Below are 14,953 nucleotides of genomic sequence, written 5' to 3' on the forward strand. Positions count from 1 at the left end.
CATCGAGCATTTTTTTTTAAATTATATGACCGCGATATTACACTAACCATTCTAATTATCGAGAACAAACTCTGAATAAACAGATTTAAAGGCAGCTATTATCTAGTTATGGACAATGATCGTCATAATACGCTACTACTTCATTTGTTATGTCATTAATTACAGCAAAACTGATTTTACATAATCTACATTTTTTATTATTATATAGTATAGTACTTAACAAATCGAAATTTCCATAATTTGATTACTTGAATCTAACCAATTATTAAAGAATTATTTATTATAATAAAAAGTATTTTAGTGATTTTTTTTTTTTTTTGAAAGAGAAAGAGGGAGTTACAGTGGTGTAATCATTATTTTTCCACAAGAATAAATTTGTTAAAATAAAAAAAATGTTTAACTTTTACAAAACTTAATCTCGTTACATGCACCAGATTGATTTTTATATACCATAAATATATAATACAATATTGTTCCTCAGTGACTACCTCGAGACTCAAAAACGTTAAGTTGGAGTGGCTATATAATGTATATTTATATGACTAGCCGATAACTCTATAATTTTTATCACACTGCTGCATTTGATATTCAAAATTTTCATTTATACAACTTAATTCTTCACGTTAAAATGTTGATCAAAACTTCTATTAGCTTCATGCTACGAATAATCTATAGTTTTGTATACCCTACGACAAATTATTATGGGTAGACTTTATCCCTAAGGACTAAGAGATATTTTTATGTGGCAGTTTGTTTCCAGTATCGGGAATTGTTATACATAATAGTTTTTTTTTTGTTCGCCACTGATTGTGTACATTGCTACCAAGTTCAAATGTGTCTTATACGTAGTTTACTGTTTTATTTATAAAATGTTCCCGATATCAACTTTTAGTTTTAAAAAAAGAACGAACAACACTGTTTTGTATAACAATGTTTCATGTACGTATACATTTAAACCTGTAGATATATAATGCTTTTATACTTATTATATACATACACATGAGATGTATATAAAATGTATATTAAATAATGTTTAAAACATTACTTTAAGAGTTAAAACATTAGAGTGAGTTTTGATATATATTTTTATCTTGCAATCTCCGGTTACGTGGATAATGATTATGAGTTATTACAGAAAACGAAGAAACAAAAATGAGGACACTTTGATACAATAAATTTTTATTTATTAAGTATTTGTCAAGTTCAAATTGTTTTAAATACTTCAGGAAATTCGGGTGTGTACTGATCTATATTAAAATCTCAATGTTTTAAACGCGCCTCAGGAGTGTTTATATTTCTACAACAATATAAAATCAGAAATTTTTGGTTCATAGCGTAACAAACCATAACTGTTTAAATTCCAATAAACTTAAAAACTAAATAGTTTTAATAGAATAACTGAATTACATGATTCTACATAGGATTAGAAGTTAATCAAGAATATAAAATATATGAGTAAATCAAAAAATTATGAGAATAACTAAAATTAAAAAGTAAACTCATACTCTTTTTAAAAAGTGACATCACACAAATATCTAGAAATAAATATAAACAATAAAAATACCATTCAGAAGAAAACACAAGAAAAAATTATCAGCGCAAATAAATTCTATTAATATTTACTAAAATGTTATACACTAGCTATCTTAGACCTATTATAATAAACGGATGTTAAACTTAAGCATCCATGAAAAGTGAATATTCTAAAATTAGTACAATAAAAAGAAAAATGCTTAAAATAATATAAAGCTCAGCGTATATACAGAAATAAAATTTCACGATAAATGACATAATGCAAATATGAAAAATATATAAATACCTAAAATGTTATCTTTTAGTACAAGTAAAATATTAGAATGATTTAGGCGTGTATACAAAGTAAATGGAAAAATAATAAAACGAGTAATTGAAGAAATAATTTCACGTAAAGACCTCTAGGAAGGCCCAGAACACGATGGAAACAAATGGTAGAAAAGGATTTAGAAATGGTCAATGAAAATATGTAAATTGAGAAGACATATGGAAAAAATTTATGGAATAAAGAAGAACTAGACTATATTTATTTTTCCAACATAATCTCTTTTTACTATTTTTAAAATCTACATAACAAATCTAATAAATCATATAGAATCACCATATAAGACATTTTAAATTTTTGGTGTCAGGAAATTGTGAGATATTAATTTTTGTTTGTCATAGAATTGTATTTAAATTTAAATGCAAACAAATTATTAAAAAAATAAATACTTAAACATTTTATAGACATAAATTTTAGTGAAAAAGTTTTAATATCCAGTCTATTGCTTAGATCACTATTGAAAATCAGGTTTATTTAATTTAAATTTTTTAATAATAATTTCTATAATTTAGATAGATAATGATATTTTATTAACAAAGTTGTATAATTACTTGAAATTATATACGTATATACGGATATTATAGTGGTGGTTAGATCTATCAAAAATTCGGCATTTTCCCGACAGACTCTTGTCCAAGTTTAATGTTTGTTTTATAATGCTCAGACCTTAATACCATCATATTATTAAATTGAAATAAATATAATTTTACTGTAAATTATTACATACAACAAGACATTTTGATTGTTACTGCTCATAGTGTGTTTAAAGCGCTCTAGCTATACTGCACATTATTAAAAAAAAATTTTATGAGCACAATTTGTTTATTATTTTACTTTTTTGGAAATTATTTTAAGTTTTTTATAAACTAGTGGTATGAAAACGTACAATGTATTAACTACCATTATTGGTTATGAGTGTTATGACTTATGCTAAAAATTGTGTATAATATTAATTTTATTTGAGTCTTAATTTTTTTGTTATTTGTTATAATTATCAACTATTACTAAGTATGCAAAAAAAAATTTAAGATTTGTTCTTTGAAAAAAATATAAATTATTTTACAAATAGCCAAATAAGAAAATTAAAAAAAAATTCTATTTCATCTCCACACAATTTAATATTAAAGAATTTTATATATTATATTAAATTTTCGTTTAATTTAACCAAATTTAGACATGATAGGCATTATGAATTCTGATATATTTATAACAAAATAACTAAATAATTTGATACATGCGTAGATACTTGTTTAAATATTTTGAAATATATTATATAGCGTACTTCGCTGAAAAAGTTTTAAATTTATAAAAATATTATGTATTTGCAGACAGTAACTTTGCCATATACATAATAGTAACAATTATTACTATCTAAAGAACTAAAAATAAAATTATTATATTTAAAATTCTTAGAATAGTTTTATGGATATATCGACCTATTAAATGATAAATAATATTATTTATTCATTTATTCATTAATATAACAATAAAAATATGCAAAACTTTGTAAATGATATACGAATAAAATAAGCAGTAAATTTTTAGGGCCTTTTTGTTAATAGGTCCTTGAATTCAGTTACTGCGAACATAAAATATCCTTGTCCCCCAATGTGTAGTACCTGCTTTATTATCTTGCAACTAAGATTAGAAAAGTAATAACAGTAATACGATATATTCACTGCAGATCCACGTCCGTCTATTGTTTATTACTACTATTATAGTATTAAGTATCTATGTGGAACACGGCGAAGTATATAGGCAAAATAGATACATAATTGCGTTCAAAAGAAAACATTTTAAATTGAATATTACTTGACTTTTCAAAATATTAAATTTTTTATTTGTTTTAATAAAATTGTCATGCAATATCTATGTCTTGATTTGCGTATTTTAGGCAATTTATTTTGAATGACTATGATAAAAAAAAAATCTATTCAATATCAAAGTAATTTAAAAAGCCCATCGTCTATGACGTCAAATAAATTTGCACAGAAGTGCATGATTTAAATAATTTCTAACTATAAGACTAAAATTATATAATAATCTAGAATTGATAACTTTGAATAATTGTATTATAATCTAAAACTTTCTACATTAATTAATGTGCTTAGACTTTATTAATTAATTATACTATTTAAATATTTTTAAATAATTTATTTTTTACATGTAAATAATTCATTAAACTTTGTACTTTAACATTTTCTTTCGCTGAGTAATATTAATTTTACCTTAGAAATACAATTAATAAACTTTATACTATATTTATCTTTTGTATAGCTTTAAACCATACAAGCTCACCCTGTGCGTACCTATATGTATTTAGCACAAATAGTATTATGAAACTACATTAAATATACTTATATACGCATTTAAATATTGTCATTTGACCTCTAATGGAATTATATAACTATGAAAAATAAAATATAACCAGGAAAATATTTGTGATTATTATAAAAGCCATGAATATAAATTTTGATTCAATGCAAACCACAAATAATGCAAACTTTTAAATTAAAATTTTATTAAAAATTGTGTACTCGTATATTAACGATGTATCATTTATTTAAAATATACTGTATGATAAATACATGATAAAAAAACTGACTTATCAATATTTATCACTAATTAAACTTGTACCTAAATATTATTATATTTCTCGTTAAGTATTATGCATTAACATTAAATGCAGTACAATTAAATAATAGAATATTTAAATTCAATTAAGTAAACAATTAATAAAAAAATAAGTAAGTTTTACAGATAAATATTTTATATGTATTAGAAAAAATAATTTTTTTTTAGATATACCATTGTACTTGTACAGTTATACAATTATTATATTATTATATTTACATTTACTTGATTGTAAGTATAATATTTCATAATAAGATTATTTTTGATATTGTTATACAAATTAATAGGTATAGTTTTTTTTTTTTTTTTTTGCGTTGCCTGTGAAAGAAATATAATAACTAAATCAATCGACTGGCACAAACAAAAAAGTTAATACTTCGAATTCAATAACGAGTGAAACCACTTTTTTTATCGAGGTTACGAGTAGTTTTCAACCTGATCTCGTCAACCAAAGCGAATTTAATTTTTTTTCAAGCTTATACTTATAAGAAACACTTGCTTTTCCACGCTAATTGGAGTGGTATAAGAAGAGATCTGAACGTAGAAAAAATGTTCAAGTATCGGACCCCAAGGGATCGTTATTATCAAACACTCAAATATTTCAGTTGAATGTCACGTATACATAAATAAATGAGCTCCAAAAAAGTATATAAAATACAAAAACAATGCAACTTATGTATTTCGTAGAATCGTACTTCTGTTTATAAAAACGTCCAGTTCTCTTAAAACCATGAGAATCTAAACATCTGGCTTATATGTAAGGGGTATACAGTGTCCTTTAGGGTTTTCTAATAAATAAATAGTTTGATATATATTTAAATCCCCTTCAAGAGTGCATTAAAATGACATATATTTTGTCATTTGTTATTTCAATCAATTTAGTGTTAAAGTTTCAAAGAAATTAAAATATTAAGAAGTAATGTTTTTGTAATAAGATAAAAAATAAAATATATATATATATAAATATAAAAAATTTAAAAAAATATTCAATAAACTACAAATGTAATCGAAATGTATTTAAATGTAGTCAACTATGTATTATTTATTCTCTTAAAGGTTTATTATTTTTAATTATTAATATATATAATATATATTTATGTATATTTTTAGTAGTAGTTTCAATACTATACATTTGATTGCATAGAATTGTGTCAAGTGTTGTATACACTTATACTCGCTAGTATTCACATATTAATTAAAATTAAAAATATATATATGTTATAATAATAATCATAAATTTATAAACTTTGATTAGTATTTAGTGTCATCTATACCAGCGGTTCTCAAACTGTGGTACGCGTACCACTAGTGGTACGCGAAAGACTGTATGGTGGTACGCGGAAGGCCGCATGGTGGTAGGACGGAAAATTAAAAACAATTATTAAATTCTTAGCGTAGCGATGATTTTACAGTGTCGTGTGTTATTTAATTCATATCTTAATTTTTCTTAAACACTAATAAATTTAACTATGTAAAGTTTGTATTGTTCTATTTTTAATCATCAGTGGTACGCAACTGATTGATAATATACTTAAGTGGTACGCGAAAAAAAAAGTTTGAGAACCGCTGATCTATACGATTATTCAACCCACTTTTTATGAACAAATTTAATACATAATAAGTAACTTTATTGATAATTAAATTAGATGAAATAGCAACTGTAAATCGTAATTCGTAGGTGACACCTTGATATTTTTTTTATCATCAATATGTGTAAAAACAAAAAAAAAAGGTTAATGGATAGGTATTAAATTACATATTTAGTATGTTTTTACCTGGGATAGTACGGTGTTGGTTACAATAGCAACGTTGACCAGACCGTTGCTGTTGACGTTGACGGGTTGTGGGTCGACCGAATGACAGCTGTACGACTTCGTCCGCCGGGAAGATGACATACATGCTTCGAAACGCAACATGGCGATGGACTCGCAGTCCTGTACTGTTTTAAAGCGATATATCTATATATATACAAGAATAAAACAATAATATTATTAAATAAGATATATTAAGTAGTTTTACGAGTAAATAATAATATAGGTACATAATATGAGTGCCTTTACAATATTAGCTGTCTCCATAGTAAAAAAAGATGTATACGAAATATTAGACCTTAAGTTTAAAGTAATCGATAAGATATGTATACGCTGAGTCTAAAGGATATAACATCATATTAAAATACTGTCAATACTGAAATGACATAAATCTAATATCTTTTAAGGTTACCAATCGCCGTAAAATACAGACCATATTATACTACAAATATTTAAATAAAAACTAATATAACATTCCATGTTCAAGTGTGTTTTTCACTCAAGATTTTATAAATGCACAAAATATTTAAAATTTACTGATAATATATATTCAAATGAAAACCTTAATTCAATTATTTTTATGGGTATAATATTAACTTAAAATATTGTAACTAAAAATACTTTAAAACAAATATTAATAATTAATAGCAGGCTACTATAATTTTTCTCTACTTATGACTAATTAATTATTTTATATTTTATTGAAATTAATCATACTAAAAAATAACTGTTCAAAACTTGTAAAATCACAGAACTAATAACTTTAAAGTTTTATTTTATTTTCATCTATATCACTTAGAAAAATTGAATTTTAATTTAACACAAGATACTCAAAAGGTAAATTATAATGATATTTTTTTTTTTTTTTTTTAATCCAAAAATTAATTTTGGATAACAGGTTTTTTTATTACTTTTAAAATCTATTGTTTATTTATTTTAAATTTGAATAAAACGATGAATGTATTTATTTTACAATGATAGGCGTTTTTTTTTTTATCTGTTATCACCTTTTAAAGCAGTAAAAATGCTACAAATATCAAATAATTGTATCTTGTTGATACTAAGAAAAAGGAGCCAAGAGTAAAAATGTTCCTTTAATTTTTTTAATAATTGGAAAAATTGAAAATAAAAAAAAATAGTAATATTTGGGTATAATTTTTAAAAATAATATTTATGATATATTTTTTTAAATAGTTATAAATAATTTAAAATTGAATAACTGTAAAAATTGAAATTTTCATCAAGTACTTATATTTTTATTTTCTATACATGGTAAAAATTTTAAAATATTTTGACTCTTTTTGAGCAGTTTACAGACAATTCAAATTCAGTTTTTTTTTTTTAATTTTATTTCTATTTATGCCAATAAACAAAAATTTGATAAGTAAAAATTATTGATAATTTAATACAAAATTCCACCTAATTTATTCTTAAAGGTATATCAAAGATTTAGACAAAATTAAATATTTAAACGATGAATATTAACGTTAAGTATTTTGATATAATTCTAAAACATTATTCGTGGGAACTAAAACTTTAACATAATACATTATGAATTTATACGCAATGACTATTTTCAAAATATATAGATAAGTTTTGGATATTATACTCTTATGCTATGAACCTATTCACACTGTTTTACGATAATGTGTATTAACTCAGAATAAATAACAACAAAATAATAAAGTTTAATTATATTTATAATAATTAATAAATTTAATGTTTTTGGAAAAAATTAAATCAACCTAATACGATACTTTTTTTAAATTTAATTCTTTATTCAGCAATCTGTTACAAACAAATAAACAATAAGCTAAATTGATAACACATATATATATTAAATATTCATTGAAATGAGGGACTAAAGAGATCACCCATTGGCGATATGTCGTAGGTGGGGGGAGTTATAAGTTAGACTTTGTAACATTTTTTTATTTATATATATATACACACATTTTTTTTCCTATTTATTTTAACAAGTCACAACACCACTGTCTTTTTAACCTCTTTTGAGGATTACCTGGAATAGTTATGGATGAGAGTTGATTTATGAAAGCGTTTAGGTGTTGGATTAATCGGCTATTGAAACGTTTATAATAAAGTTTGGCTAGTTCAGTGACAATTGGTATTTTAAAGTCAGAATGAAGAGATTTGTTAGAAATATAAAATGGAGCTTTGGAAACGTTACGAAGAATTTTTGTTTGGAATTTTTGAATACGGTTAGTATTTAATATTTTTGCTGCACCCCAGAGCTGGATACCATATGTCCAGATAGGTCTTATAAGAAGTTTGTAGATTAGTAGTTTTTTGGATAGTTTATTTTTTTGGATATTAATAAGGGTCGTAAGAGACGAAAACGATTGTTTAGCATGACAATTTTGCTTTTGATGTGTGGTACCCAAGTAAGAAGACGGTCAATACGAATTCCAATATATCACACACATTGGGTATTAGGTAATATTTAATTGTTAAGGAAAAGTGTCGGGCATGTAACATATCGAAGAATGAAATTACAATGAATGGACTTGCTATCATTTATTTTTACTCCCCATTCTTTATACCATGTTTTAAGAAGGTGGAGATAGTTTTTTATATAAACAGAAGCTAAGTTAGGGTCGGCACTGCTAGCTATTAAAGTTTTGTCATCTGCAAAATCACCTACCAAAGTTTGGTTTGAGTTGGGCTGATCGGATATGAATAAGTTAAAAAGTAATGGGACAGTTACTGCGCCTTATGGTAAATTGGCATTAATTTTTGCTGGATAGGAGATAGCAGAGCTTACACGTACTGAAAAGAAACGGTCTTCAAAGTAAGATATTAGGATTAAATAATAATGACTGGATAGTAGACGTTTTAGTTTTTAAAATAGGCCCGAGTGCCAGACTCTATCAAAAGCTTGGAAAACATCAAGGAAAGTTCCGGTATAGTAGAGTTTATCCCCTAATGCAAAAGAGATTTTGTCGACTAATCTATGTACTTGATGTATAGTAGAATGACTATTGCAAAAACCGGATTGAGAGTTGGATTATATATTCGCATTAGTGACTATAGGTAGAATACGTTTTAGTAATAGTTTTTCGAAAATTTTTTATAGGATTGGAATATTTATTGGTCTGTAGGAGAAAGGACTGCAGTTTGGCAGTTTATTAGGTTTTAGGATTAAAATGATAGTAGAATATTTCCATAAGATTGGGAAATACGATTGTCTAATCATTGAATTATATATTTGAGGAAGGAATATGATAGTTTTTTTGGTAAATGTCTTATTATTTTAGCAGTTAGCAAGTCAAAGCCAAGAGATTTTTTAGAAGAATTTTTTTTTATGATAAATTCAAATTTGCCAGGAGAAAATACTCAAGGAGAAAGGGACGTTAATTGCAGAAGAGAGTCTAAAAAACTTTCAACGTCTTTAATACTATTTGGAGATAGAATATCAAGATATACTGGAACATATTAGTTAAATGTTTTGCAAAGATGTTTGCTTGGTCAAACTCGGATGTAGCCCAGCTTCCATCATCGTTGCGTAAGGTAGAAACCACGATACTAATAGTAAAATTAATAACTTTAATAGCTATATTAAAAAAACATAACATAAAAATATATGCTTAATTATAAAGTGACAAACCATCTACATTCAGAATTGTTTTTTATATATTATAATACATCATTGAATTTAAATTTAACACTTCCGTTATAGTAATTCACTCGATACATACTATACAACAAAGCAGTATCTATTTATTATTTTTATTTTTAAAGTGCATACCTTTATAAAAGAAGTGTATTTTTAATTGTATATGTTTATATAGTTGTTTTATCCTGATAACTATACCTAATAATTCATCAAACCTATTTCTTTTATCATTTGATTTCAGTACTCCCAAAAAATTATTTTAACAACAAACCAACAAATATATAATCGTATTTTGTTTGGTAACAAAAATATCAATGCAACCTTCACATTTTATAATAATTTTATTTATTAATTACTCGTATTAAAGATATATAACCAAATAACTAAAATGATATGAATATGTGCAGCCATTACGTTATCAGTAATGCCGTATTTATCAACTTTTTAAACATTTCGGTAATCTGGCGATTGTAAACTCTGCCAGAATACAGGTTAAGATAAAAAGGTAATAAGAAGTCTAATGTAAACTCCACCAGTTTTTTTTTTTTGTTTAGTTGCTCAGTGCTCATATTGCCTCGTGCCTTCTCACATAAAATACGTTGACATCTATTGCGATGATATATACTAATGAAGTAATACAAGACTTAGAAAATTTACAAATTGTATCACATCATTTTAGTTTACATACATGACATAACTATATATTTTATATTATTAGGTATAACGATTATTTATTATGATTTTTTTTTTACTATGATTTAAATATGTAATGTGAACGAAATGATATGATAATATTATACTATAATTTTTTTTTTAAGAACATATTATTTTAATTTTATACTATTACTTGATTTTCTTCACTGATGGAGTTTACATGAATCCAATTTTACCTGTTTTTTTTTTTTTTTCTAGCAGAGTTTACAGTAAAAAAGGTACTTGTGGCGGAGTTTACATGTGCCCGAGTAAGAATATATATTTATTTTTTTTTTTTATACCGTAAAATGAACATAAATAATACTCTGACTTAAACAAAATATTAATATTAACAGAATAGTGGTTATATGACTTCATCGACGTTTTATGCATTTATAATGACGGCAAAACGTGAGCATAAAATGATACATTTCATCGATACAAAACTGGTAGGATAATATTGTTTTATTATAGTGTATTATATGGTTTCCACAGAATAATTTTTAAGAATAAATTACTCACGATAAAAAATGTCGTTAAAAATTTTTATTTTTCATAACTTGCGACTATAAAAGAGTAAACTGCGGGAAATTTACAAGCCACCGTAAACATGATTCATGCAAATTAATATATCCTCTTATTATCCAAGGCTATAAATACAACCACGTGTAGGTAACATGTTTTCATATTTGCACATATTTACACATGCATGCGTACAAAAGTACGGTAGTTGGACTTAATTAGAGAGGAAAGCTATATGGGGCATGTTGAAGTATTACAACAACTGTCGGCACAAAACCAAAGGGATTAAGTTAAGTTATACAAAATTACCATTCCGATTGGCTTAACGCACCCAAAACAGCTTTTATAAAAGAATATAATAATATACTGAGAGATTCTTTTATCAAACAATACTCAATATTATTTCAATATCTATTAACGTTTCCAAAAAAAAAAAAATGTTTACATAATTTCTAATCAAAATAAAACTTATATTCTCTATCGTTATATTATTTTAAGTTTTTACTTTTTTAAATAAAAATAAACATTTTTAGTTTCATATTCTGAAATAAAATATTTTCTGAAGTATTTCAATACATAAAAATCGTAATTCAAAAGAGTAGTTTATAAATTATAAATATTTAAAGTGTAAGTAAGCGAAGTGGAGAGGTACGGTGAGGCCCATAAAATGTCTGTTTACTACTCCACTTACCTATACTTCAAATATTTATAACTCATAAATTACTAGTTCAAATTTTGACTTTTATCGAAATAATCCAAAAAATATTTTGCTTCAAAATATAAAATTAAAAGTGCGTATTGCCATTCAAAAAAAGTAAATAACTTCAAAACATTAACAAATATAAAAAATATTTTATTTCGATTAAAAATATTTTAAAATTATAAATAGATTTTTAAATAATTAATGTTATTTGATAAAAAAATTGTCCTATATACTGTTAATATTTTCATGTTTTCATTGATGCGAGATACTTAATTTTTTTGACTATCCGCATAAATAAATATATTTAATATATATTTATAAATATTGATTTACAATTAATTATCTTTATTTTCCTTATCGTTGAACAATATCATAATCGGCTTGGACGTTATTCTAATACACAATAAAGTAGCCGTGTACTATATCACATTAAATCATCTGTAAAAAGTGTTTTTTATAAGATTCCAATATTATTTTTAACAAAAAACTTCGTTTTTAAGATATTTTAATCCCCCCCCCCCGTCATATAACATAGTTGTATTCTTTGCGATTTAAGCGATTTAAATATTTTCCATACCTATGCTGCTATAAGGCGTTTAAATATTCGGTAGTGCAGCTATTATCTAACACATAACGATAGCCAAATTGTATTTTAGCCATATAAAAACAGGTGATGGGAAGAAAAGTAATAAGTGTAGGTACTACCAGGAAAAGATGAAGAAGATGTAGAAAAAGGAAGAAATAACTTCCGTACAATATGTGGTAGTTCATTTAAGATTGACGTTATCTTTTTTCAACTGTATCCACAAGGGACGTACAAGAAAGGAAAAATAGCAATAAAAACATAACGCTTACTACACTACACATACAATGGGCAATTTTTCAGGTCATGGTAAACATGATGCGTATGATGCATATACATAATATACGTAAAGTATAATATGCGGTACGAAAAACAATTTAAGGGAATGCAAAAAACGGTGTCCAATGTCTGTCGGTAATGTATACGACAACCACCACACTAAGGGACTTTTCATGTCCTTGAGGCGATGACGTTAGAGAAGCCTTTGTGTGCAGAATAACACGCACGTACAAATAATGGTATCATCCTACCCTCTTTTGCTGCAGTTAACTCATTGCCCCCCCCTTTTCATACAAACATTTGCGAATACATATCTATTTATATATATATATAAAGATAATATATTTATAATTATTTTCATTATTATTGCTATGTATTATTTTATAACAAATGTTATAATGGGACAATTTGCATTAATCATTTTCCTCTTCGCATTCCTAAATCTTTTGTACTCATATAAGCCACCGACAATTCTAGGTTCATTGTTTACTGGGTTAATATTACGATAACGATGATAATAATGACATTAATAATAGTTGAAATATTATAATACGCGATATTTCTGTTAAATCATAATACGTACAGTAACATAATATAATATCGTACAAACAGTGTTGCAGTATATATATATAATATTTATATAATGTAGGTATTACACTGTATTAATTAGACACAACGGAAACTAGTTATTCAGCGGTTACCTCCAATTCAAACGTGTGCATACAACTTCCGGAACAATCGACAATAACTATCGCAAATCAAAAGGATTTCGAGAAAAGTGTGTCCCGATTTATTCCTGTCATACGGCTGCTGACTGTCTTAAGGACACTGCACAATTACACAATACAATATAATTAATTACATAAATAGCATCATTATATACGTTGGAAATACGGCTGATCGTAATATTTTGAACGAACGTTTAAGCTGATTAGAACGGTCGCGATCGGGCCAATACACGCGTGTCAATATGCATAGAAATCATGTTCAGGGCTTAACGTTACATAAATAGCACAATTTTTAAGCATTTTCCAGTCTTTTACGCAAAATATTTATTCAAATTCAGGCAGTGTGGTGCAGTGGTCACACAGGTGGCATGACACGCACAGTCAATGGATCAAACCTGACAAAGTGAAAAAAATACTACTTCAAAGTCTCACTCCTTCCATCGTTTCGATTGCTCCACCCTGCTCTTCAAATTGACTCTACTGGAAGTGACATCCGCATAAGTGAAAATTATTTTCTTAGAAAAGGGGATATCAGTGTGCTAGATGTACTCTCTCTTTCTAAGTGAAAAAAACATTGATAAAAACCGATAAGGTCGTTTCAATGAACTAATATGAAAAAAAAATTCTGATTTCAGAAATTTTTCAGTATACCAAGATTTTTTTTATTTTAATAGTCGTATTATTTATTTAATAATATTTTTTTTCTTATAAAATAACACCCTCAAAAGAAAATATAGTACAATAAACTATAATAGAGAACAATATACCAACTTTCATACAGAATAAAATGAATAATACTGCAAACATATATAAAAATAAGTATTATCAAACATTGTTGATAATTAGGGCTCGGAAGTTGATGCATTTTGCATTTTTTTTTGGAACTTTTTAGACGATCCTCTCCTAGCCACAAATCTGATTCATAAACATGTGAATCTAAATAACTAATTTTTATTTTGCATTTTTTTGGTGTTTATTACTTTTCAAGTCATTTTTTGAGATTTTTAGGCCATTTTCCCACATTTTTAGTTATTTTTACTGATTTCACACTAGTTCATTTCTTATCGTTTCTTGTTGACAATTATGCCGATAACTTAAACCACAGACATTTATAAAACAAATATTTTTAATTTTTTAATTTTCCTATTTTAAGGACATTTTTGTCATTTTTATGTCATATTTTTGATTTTATAGCAAAATAGAGTAAAATATTTTTAAAAAATGTATTTTTATTAATATAAAACTAATATTTGTAATTTTTTTAGGACATTTTTTGCCATTTTTATGGTCATTTTTTATTGTTTTTAAGGTCATCAACTTCCGAGCCCTACTGGTAATTAATATATAGTTATAGATTGGTTGAATACCTACAGATATAAGATAAAATTGTTAAAAAAGTAGCTTACATGCGTCTTCAATTTAATAATAAACAGAATGAGATAGAAATTAAAAAGTTAGTTATAAATTAGTAGAATAAAGATTAATGTTTTTTTTTTTTTTTGGGGGGG

At 25.5% G+C, this 14,953-nt stretch overlaps 1 protein-coding gene across 14 annotated transcripts in view; it reads right to left on the reverse strand.

Annotated features, from left to right (window-relative positions):
- The window catches only part of LOC112596436, a 285,374-nt gene that overhangs the window by 251,606 nt on the left and 18,815 nt on the right, over positions 1 to 14,953 (reverse strand). For all 14 annotated transcript variants that reach the window (XM_025342112.1, XM_025342124.1, XM_025342122.1 and 11 more), the window contains exon 2: positions 6,268 to 6,450. In XM_025342112.1, the coding sequence (XP_025197897.1) occupies positions 6,268 to 6,391 (124 nt within the window). In that variant the 5' untranslated portion in view covers positions 6,392 to 6,450. The remainder of the gene's footprint in view (positions 1 to 6,267; positions 6,451 to 14,953) is intronic.

Source organism: Melanaphis sacchari, unplaced genomic scaffold (assembly GCF_002803265.2).
Source record: "Melanaphis sacchari strain LSU unplaced genomic scaffold, SCAv2.0 Contig31_pilon_pilon, whole genome shotgun sequence".
NCBI lineage: Eukaryota > Metazoa > Arthropoda > Insecta > Hemiptera > Aphididae > Melanaphis > Melanaphis sacchari.